Source organism: Pteropus vampyrus, unplaced genomic scaffold (assembly GCF_000151845.1).
Source record: "Pteropus vampyrus isolate Shadow unplaced genomic scaffold, Pvam_2.0 Scaffold267, whole genome shotgun sequence".
In the NCBI taxonomy this organism is placed as follows: domain Eukaryota; kingdom Metazoa; phylum Chordata; class Mammalia; order Chiroptera; family Pteropodidae; genus Pteropus; species Pteropus vampyrus.
Genome location: NW_011889048.1, coordinates 713,320 through 722,430, shown reverse-complemented (window position 1 = coordinate 722,430; position 9,111 = coordinate 713,320). Strand labels below are relative to the sequence as shown.

Genomic DNA, 9,111 nt, shown 5'->3' with positions numbered 1-9,111 from the left:
TGGGACGTGTGCTTGTAGCTGGAGGGGGGGCGGGGGGGCGGGGCAGGGGTGGTGGCAGGGACCCGGGGTCTTTAGGGCTGGCTTCTGCAGCTGGATTTGCCCTGACACCGGCGTCTGAGGAAGGCGTCTGCTGCTCCGCGGCCCTGCCTGTTTCCAGGGCACAGGGCAGGGTCCAGCTCCTTCCCATCCCGGGCCCAGGTTAATAGGCAACAGATTCAGCCCTCTGGGCCTGTGGACTGCTCTGACCTCAGTGGCCACCATGGGCATGACGACCCTCTGCCTGACCCTTCCAGGAAGCTTGTGCCTCATGGGCTGTGTGCCTCATGGGCTGTTCGCCTCAGCAGTGACAGCAGTGGTCCCGGGGGCCACCTGATCAGGGGAGGAGACCTAGGAAGGCTTCCTGGAAGAGGGGGCTGCACCTGAGCTGAGCTTGGAGGTGGAGGAGGGAAACCAGGGGCAGAGGCGGAGGACTGGAACGGCTCCTGCGGAGAGAGAGGCTAAGGTCGCCTCAGGGTGAGGGAGCTCTGGGAGGCACTGGGGAGACAAAGGCCCCACAGGGAGCTGGGAACGGCTGTGGAACGGGGACTTCCCCCAACTCCATCCCCCGCCCGATGGGGGAAGGGTCCCTCTCTCACCTCCCAGCCCCGCGTGACTCTGCCCCCCACCCCCACCCCATGGCCAAGGTCGTTGTCAGCTGTTTCTTTTCAATTAGCACAGGAATGTTCCAGCGCTGGGCTCTGAGCCTGCCCGAGCTCGGACCCCCTCATTCTGGCTGGAGCTGCCCGGGCATGGGCCCCGGAAGGCCGATCTCCCCACCGCCCCACCCGCTTCCCGCCTCCAGCCCCGCCCCGTCCTGCCCGCTGGGTGACCTTGGGCCGGTTTCGTAACCTCTCTGGGCCTCTAAAAAAATAAACGCCCCGCAAAGCGGAGGCCTCTGCCGGGCTTGTTGGGCTTGGGCCTCATTAGCTCATCTCCTGGAGCCGGGATTATCTCACGCGCTCGCAGCCGACGCCCTCGCCTTGTCCTGAGCCGCCCACATCGCCGCTCGAGCCCAGAATTTGCTCCAAGCGCCACAAAAATAATCGCGCGAGGACAGGAGCCTGCGCGCGCGGCGGGTGGGCGTCCGGGCGGCGGGTGTGTCCCTCCAGCAGCCGCGAGCCGTGGCCCACTGCGCGGCGGAGCCGGTGGAGGCTGAGACGCCGGCGACTCGCCCCAGCTCACACGGCCGCGGGGTCAGCGGCCGCGCCGCTCTCGGGCTTCCCGGTGCCGTTTTAGCCGACACTGAGCCCCCGCCGTGAGATCTTTTGTGATCGGGCCTCTGCTTCCCTAATGAGCGTCCCCGCCGCACCGCCGACGCGCCCCCTGCCTCGGCCAGACCTCAGGGAGACCCTGCGCTCCTCGGGCCCGCCTGTCTGCGCCCAGGTCCCAGCGTCACCGTTTCCACAGCTTGTCCATCCCGTGTCTACGGGTGTAATCGTCCCTGCCTCGCGGGCCCGACAGGATGGACGCTTAGCGAGTGTTTACAGACCTCCCCCTTCCCAGCCTCGGTTTCCCCTCCTGTAAAGTGAGGCCGAGACACCCTGGAAGGTGGGGAGCGCCCAGGAAGGTGTTCGTACTCATGCTGTTTCAACAGAGTCCTATTCTGCTTTTCAGATTTACGATGCTGAGTATTATCTTGGCTTGACCTTGGCTCCCTCGCGCCAGGGGCGGGTCCAGACCCTTCCCGGGTGGAGGCCCTCTCCTGGGAGGATGCCGGGGAACCCAGAACGCGATCCTCCCCTAGCAGCGGGGAAGGGGTGGACCCAGTTACCCCTCTGCTTCCAGCCCTGTCTAGGCAGCCCCTGAAGCCCGGGGCAGGAAGCCCCTGAGCCCCCCAGCGCCGGGCTGGGGGCGGGAGATGCGTAGCGCCGGCCCCACCCCCGCGTGCCGGGCCTCGGCGTTGCTATGGGGACGGCGCGGTTGTCAGGGCGACCGCCTCCCGCGGGCCCCGCCATCCATCACCCGAGGCGGTGGCGCCCTGGGCGGGGCAGGGCGGCTCCAGCGCCCCCCGGCCTGGGGAGGGGCCGCGAGGGGACTGCTCAGCCTGCGCCCCTTGGGTTGTGACGGGGGGCTGGGGGTGGGGGGCGACGCGGACGAGAGGGATGGAAATTCTCTTCCTGGGCCCGCCTGACCTTCCCCTGCCCTGGCTCGGCCAGCAGGGACAGGCCACCCAAGCGAGGACACTGCCTGCCTTGTCTGCAGCCTGGGGAGCTGGCCTCACAGCTGTCCCTGTGTCGGGCATGAATGGCCACCTGCCCACCGTGGTGGAAGGGGGCCTTGGGCGGTGGTCCGTCTGCGCAGCAGCGTGGCCCTGTGCACTGGGGTCTCAGCTGCTACGTGCCCCTCCCCCAGCCCTGCCTTCTTCCGGGGTGGGTTTCCGGAGGCTTCGGTAGAGCTACGGAAAGGGTAGGCCCGTGTGCGGCCGGCCGGAGCTGGGCAGTTCGGTCGGTGCACCCCAGCTCTGCCGCTTCCTAGCTGTGTGACTTTGGGCAAGTAACTTGCCCTCTCGGGGCTTCGGTTTCTGGCCACGGGCAGAACATACAAAGCGGAGGGAACCGCAGGTGCAAAGGCCCTGAGGTGGAAATGAGCTTGGTGCAGTCAAGGCCGGGCCAGGAGGTCCTGATGGCTGGAACAGAGAGAGAGGGGGAAGAGAGGGGAGGAGGGCAGAGATGTGAGTGGGGCTTGGGCTATGCCGGCTGCAGGCTGTTGGGAGCCAGGGAGACTTCAGAGCAGGAGAGTGACAGGGTCTGCCTTTCATTTTGGGGTCCTGCCTCTGGTTGTGGGGTGGAGAGGGGGCTGTCGGGGGCCAGGGAGATGGCAGGTAAGGGTAATGGCCTGGGCTGGGGTGAGGAAGGGAGGGTTGGCAAGAGGTGGGGGAGGACGGGCCTATGTGGGAGGCACAGGGGCCACCCTGCCTGCATCTCGCAGACCCAGAAGCCTAGCTGGCCCAGCCCTTCGGCGGGGGGCCATGAGCGGCATAGGGGGCTCTAGCCTTTCCCGAACTCCACCCAGCTGGACGTGGCCTCCCGGGACAGCAGACACGGAGCTGCGGAGGATGCAGCTGCCACTGCCAGGCCCCGAGGTGGCACCGGGCAGGCAGGGAAGCGCTGGGTGGGGTCACCTGGCTGGGGCGTGGGAGCCAGATGACTTCAGAGGTCTCAGCGAGGCCAGGAAACTGGACCTGAGTGGTGCGGCCAGATGGGGCTCTGCGGCCAGGGGAGGCGGCGGGGCAGGGCGGGGCTGTCACCCTGTGTGACTTCGGGCCTGTTTTCCTACTGAATCGCAGGGGGCGGGGGACATAACAGGAGCATTTAGAGCCGGGGTGTCTGCTTGGCTGTACAGAGGGGGAGCCAGGACCCGGGGCGTCTTCGGAGGCTGTGGAGTAGCTCTGGACTCTGGGACAAAACCAGGCGGTGCTAGGGGTGGTGGCAGAATCCAAGAATGGTCTGTCGTTTCCGTCCCTTTGAAGATAAGGGGCTTGGGGGGCGGGGGCCCTGTGGTCATTCGAGATTGGGGGCAGAGCTCAAGAGCCTCCCCCCGCCCCCAAAGCTGGAGAATGCTTGGTGGGAGGGCGGGCGGGGAGGGTCCTGTCCAGATCACTCCCCTAGTCCGGGAAGGGAGGCGATCCAGCGTCCAGAGACCCCCTCCAGCCCCGAGTCCTAGTGAGCTGCGCATCGTCCACGGCCCAGTCCCAGCGCCCGCTCCTCCCTGACCCTCCTGGGTGTCTGGACGGAGCCTCGCCCCTCCTGTCCCTTGGTCCTGCCCTGCGGGGGTGGTGGGAGGTTTATGGGGGAAATCAGTGAAGTCGTAGGCTGGACGGGGAGGACGCTGCTGCCTCTGCGGGGGGTCGGGGCAGCGTCCCCGTTTACAGAGGGTCACGCAGCTGGAAGGTGCAGGGAGGGGATCCCAACCAGATCTGCTGAAAGCAGGGTTCGGGGGGCCCCGCCCTGCCTGACCGCGTCTGTCCCCACCCAGGGTTCTGGCCGCAGAGACCACATCCCAGCAGGAGCGGCTGCAGGCCATCGCAGTGAGTTCTTCCTGCCCCTCGGTGGGGTGGCGGTGACCTGGGGTCCCAGGGGTTCCCCACACCCAGCCTGGGGCCCGTGCAGCTTAGGAGTGCCTGCTGGCACCTCCCCACAAATGAATACACAGAGATCCCCTTCATCTTCAGAACATGGACTAGACCCGCTGTGCAGGCGGGTAAACTGAGGCAGCGTAGAGTAGAACCCCGCCCTCCTGAGGGGGCAGGCGGAAGGCCAGGGAGCCACGTGGGCGCCCTTTACAGCCAAAGCAGGACCCGGGTGGGTTCGGGGGTGTCTCCGCGGCCCCCATGCCGGGTCCTGAGCCCCTTTGCGTCCATCCGGTCAGGAGAAGCGTAAGAGGCAGGCGGAGATTGACAGCAAGAGGCGACAGCTGGAGGACGACAGGCGGCAGCTGCAGCACCTGAAGGTACGGGGGGCTGTCCCGTCACGGGCCGGGCCTCAGCTCCGGGCAGGCGGTGGCGGTGCCCGGGGACCCCGAGCGTCCGCTGGACACGGGGTTGGGTGGGGGCGTCGGAGCAGAAAGGTTGATGTAACCCTGAGCCCGACCCCTTCCGCCCCCAGTCCAAGGCGCTGAGGGAACGCTGGCTGCTGGAGGGGACGCCGTCCTCGGCCTCGGAGGGCGACGAAGACTTGAGAAGACAGATGCAGGAGGATGAGCAGAAATCCCGGCTCCTGGAGGAATCCATCTCCAGGTGGGCGGGGGCGCTCGCCCCGCCCGGGGCGGGGAGGGGGTTGGGGCCACCTGGCTCGGTGGCGGTGGCGGGAGCAGGGGGACCTCCCCGCATGGGGGGTGGGGGTGGCCACTTTGCTCCGTGCGGTGGTGGTGGGCGCCGGGAAGCCACCCTCCCCCCCGCACCCCATCTCCTGCCCCGCACCGGGAGCTTTAACGCATGCGCAGGCCTGCGGATGGTTGAGGGAGGCCAGGCGGGCTGCCCCGTGTGACCCCTTCCTGCTGACACCCAGCAAAGCAGGTGCATGAGGGACGTGGAGTCAGGGCGGACGTGAGCCCCGAGGATGGGCGTTGCCCCAGCGGCCTCTCTGGGGGCTTTCTGGCGCCGGCCCAGCTGGCGAGCTCTTCCCGGCTTCGCTCCTCGCTGCTCCTCGTTCTAATGGAGGCTGCAGAGGCACCGGCAGAGGCCTCAGGAAGGAGGGGGGAGGGGGCCTGGGGAAAGTGACCATCCCCCGCAAGCTGGGACAAAAGGCCCGGGTTTCCGGGCAGGCTGGAGGCCCAGGCTCGGCTCCAGGGCAGCAGGTCAGGGCAGAGGGAAGTGACGGCCGAAATTCCAAATGTGCACTTGGCCAAGGAAAGGCCTGCGGGGCCCCGTGGCACACTGGGGCACCGCCCTGGTGGACGCTGAGGCCAGCGCTGCCGTAGCGACCTCGGGTCCTGTCCTGACGTGTCCGGAGGAAAATGGAGAGGGGGGTCCATCCCCAGACCTCAGTGTTCCCACTCATGGGGAGCGGGGCACAAGTCCCTCTGTGCATCTTAATTGCAACAGACATTAAGCGGGGGGGCTGAGATGGGTCTGTGTAGGGACATTGGGACGGGCCGGGCAAAGGGGCACATGCCGGGCAGCTTGGAAAGCGGGTGGCACTTGCCGGCCATGGGCGGCTGAACGAGGTGGACCCCTTTACATCCAACTCTCTGGTGCAGCCCTGGGGGGCTCACTTGAGCCCTACTGTGAGTTTGACACATGCCGAGTGCTGTGGGGGCCTTGGCTTTCTCCCTCCCAGAGTAATCCACTCCTCAGTGGCTCTATTCAGTGCCCCCTGCCTGGACACCTCCTCCAGGACGCCTTCCAGGCTGACCCCAGCTGCGTCCAGCCTGCCAACCCGGCTGTGTTGGGTGCTGCAGACTCACCCCCTGTCTGTCTCTGGGGTGGGCGGTGGCTGGGGCGGGGTTTAATATGCCAGCTTTGTTTTCACGGGGTTGCCGTGTGGTGTTATCTTCTGGTACTTGAAAAGTGACATGGTTTTTCCAGTTTTCCTGGAGGGATAAAGCTTCCTGTAAAAATAAATGTATTTGAGTGGAAGGAAGGAGTCGGTGGAGGCGGATGAAGGCGCAGCGGCACGGACGGCTCTGCTGCCCGCTGGCTGTGTGCGCTCGTCCCTCTGTGCCTCGGTTTCCCTAGTCGCGAGGGAAGTGACAAGAACACCTCGCAGGGTGCTAGGAAACGTCAAAGTCCCTGTACAGAGCGGTGCTGGCACGGGGAAGCGCTGGTGGAAGTCGTCACCTCGTACCCCCTCCGCAGACTCGAGAAGGAGGTGGAGGTGCTGGAGACTGCAGCGGATGTGCCACCGGCCACCTCCAGGGAGACCCTGAGCCCGGCACGTGCCCCGGCGCCCAGCCCTGCCAAGGAGGCCCAGAAGGCAGAGTTGGCGTTGAATTCTCAGCAGGTAAGGCAGTTCCCGGGGCCCCGCCCTGCTGTGGCCAGAGTTTAGGGCCCCTCGAACTTGAATCCCAGCCGTGTGACCAGGGACATGGCTCTGCCTCTTTGGGCCTCAGTTTCCCCACCAGTAAGAGCACGGGGGTTAAACGAATCTGTGGATGACAAGCACCTTACATGAGACCCCACACAAAGGGAGCTGTCCTCGAGTGTCACCCACTCGTCATCGTTGTCATGACTTCTGCTGAGCACCTGCGGGTGCCTGGCCCGCGCCGAGCACGTTCTCGGTGTACCCGTCCTAGCCTTGTGACAGCCCTTCTGGGTGGGACCAGCGTCCCCATGCGATGGAAGACAAAACCTGGGGCCCAGAGAGGTTGAGAGACAGGCTCAGGGCCACACGGTAGAGAGCAGTCTTGGCGGGACCTGGCCATTGACTCCAGGGCCCGACATCTGTGCCAGATTCTGTTGAAAATGGACCCAAGAACACCGGGCCCTGAGCTCACGGGCGCCGCAGTACGTTCACGCCCATTCAAGAATCTCCCAGGCACCTTTGCTGTGTTCTGGACTGGGGGACACACCTTCTCTCCCCCGACCCGTCCTTGTTACCCCCCAGCCCCGTGCTCAAGGAGGTCTCTGGTTCATGGGAGGGCTGGGCAGGCTTCCCGGAGGAGGTGGGCTTTGAAAAAGGTTGAGTCGTTCTCCAGGTGGGGACATGTGATGAGCGGGGGCTTCCGGGGAGGGTGATCGAGCACAGACTGCGTGCCGGCGTCGTGATGCCCACGTCCTAAGGGGAGACAGACCCCGGCTGGGTAGATAATGTCGCAATTGCGGGACTGTGCAATGTGATGGAGGACAGTCCTTGGATGGGTCAGGGAGCTGAGTGAGGAGCCAGAAAGCAGGAATGTGGGGAAGAGCCTTCCAGACGAGGGGACACACAAGGGCTCGGGACAGGAATGTGTTCGGGAAACAGGGAGGGAGGTGGGGTGCAGGGGGCAGGGCTCAGCCGACACAGGGCCCAGGGGTCTTCAGGAAGGCTTCCGTGGTCACCAGAGAGCCACAGATCCTTCTGAGCATGGCAGGGACCTCTGGCTGTCACAGGCTTTGGGGGCTGGGATGAATCAAAGAGGAGATGGCACCTACGATGGGATCCCCGCTGAAGGCGGGGCCTCCCCAGGCTCTTCTCCCCATGGGTGGGACCCGGTCAGCGGGAGGAAGGCGCTGGCACCCCTGACCCCTCTCTTCTTTTTTGCAGACCCCGCTGGGAACGCCCAAAGGTATGGCTTCTGGAAGGGCTGGGTGAGGCCTGGGCGCCCCCTGGTGGCCAGGGCGGGGATGGCGGGGTGGGGAGCGCGCCTCGCTGCTAACGAGTAACGAACGGCATTGGCAACAACGTCCGCTTATGGTGGCTCTTCCCACGGAGCCCGCGGGGCCTGGCCCAGTGCGCTCATCGCCCGCGCGCTGCGTTTCACAGCATCCCCGGGGGGTGTCTGGGTGTCTGAGGGTGGCGCTGCAGCCCCCGTTACAGATGCGGAAACCGAGGCTTCACAGGGTCGCGTCTGGCTTCGGGCCTCGCGCGGTGCCTGGCCTCGGCCGACCCCTTCTGTCCCACGTCCGCTTGCTCTGAGCTGCTGCGCAGGTGGGGGCCTCGGTTTTCACATCTGTAAAATGAGGTCTGTCTGTGTGAGAATTCAGAGGGGCTCGTGGGGAGAATGAGGACCCCGCCGTCCTGGGGGTCGGGCACCATTTACAAGGACGAGGGTCCAGGAAACAGACTCCCAAAAAGCCCAAAGTTTGAACTCTGGGACCCGTTTCGTGCCCCTGCAAACTATCACAGACATAATATACACATTTGCAAATATTGCACATGTATGTAGGACATCCGAATATATATTCAGCTACACATATAGTAGTTCGTTAAATACTTTAAGTATATTAAAGTTATTTAACATAAATTGTATTCTAAAATATGTATTCAGCTAGTCCGCTTCTACGTCCAGAGTACGGGAGGAAAGCCACCAGCCAGGACTGGAGGTGGTGGCCAGAAGTGCCTTCGGCCTGATTTCTCGGCTGTTAATTATTCATAGGAGAGTGTCTCCTTGTCTTACTGTGGAATTAAAAATTTATGATAAAAAAAATCCCCGCAGGCCTCTCAGGGAATTTTTGAAAATCGCTTGGGCTGAGAGACAGGAAATGAGCTGTGGGCTGAGGGGTGTTTGGGGGTTCTTGGCCTGTCGGAGGGGTCCGGATGCCTGTGTGCGCTAGGGGCGGGGCCAGGTGTCTGGGGGTTTGTCCGGGTCACTGGGGGATGGCTGGGATGTCATGCAGGTGTCTGGGGGTGTCTGGCTATCTGGGGGGGTGTCCAGGTGTCTGATGGAGTGTCCAGGTGTCTGAGGGGCTGTCCGGGTATCTGAGGGGGTGTCCAGGTGTCTGAGGGGGTATCCTGGTGTCTGAGGGGGTGTCTGGGGAGTGTGAGTGTCTGAGGGGGTGTCCGGGTGTCTGAGGGGATGTCCAGGTGTCTGAGGGGCTGTCCGGGTATCTGAGGGGGTGTCCAGGTGTCTGAGGGGATATCCTGGTGTCTGAGAGGGTGTCTGGGGAGTGTGAGTGTCTGAGGGGGTGTCCGGGTGTCTGAGGGGGTGTCTGGG

General features: G+C 64.5%; 1 protein-coding gene across 1 annotated transcript in view; it reads left to right on the top strand.

Annotated features, from left to right (window-relative positions):
- The window catches only part of PALM (paralemmin), a 24,373-nt gene that overhangs the window by 7,113 nt on the left and 8,149 nt on the right, over nt 1–9,111 (top strand). Inside the window, exons 2-7 of the mRNA XM_011375237.2 lie at nt 392–513; nt 4,015–4,066; nt 4,408–4,488; nt 4,644–4,774; nt 6,335–6,479; nt 7,722–7,743. Of these exons, the coding sequence (XP_011373539.1) occupies nt 392–513; nt 4,015–4,066; nt 4,408–4,488; nt 4,644–4,774; nt 6,335–6,479; nt 7,722–7,743 (553 nt within the window). The remainder of the gene's footprint in view (nt 1–391; nt 514–4,014; nt 4,067–4,407; nt 4,489–4,643; nt 4,775–6,334; nt 6,480–7,721; nt 7,744–9,111) is intronic.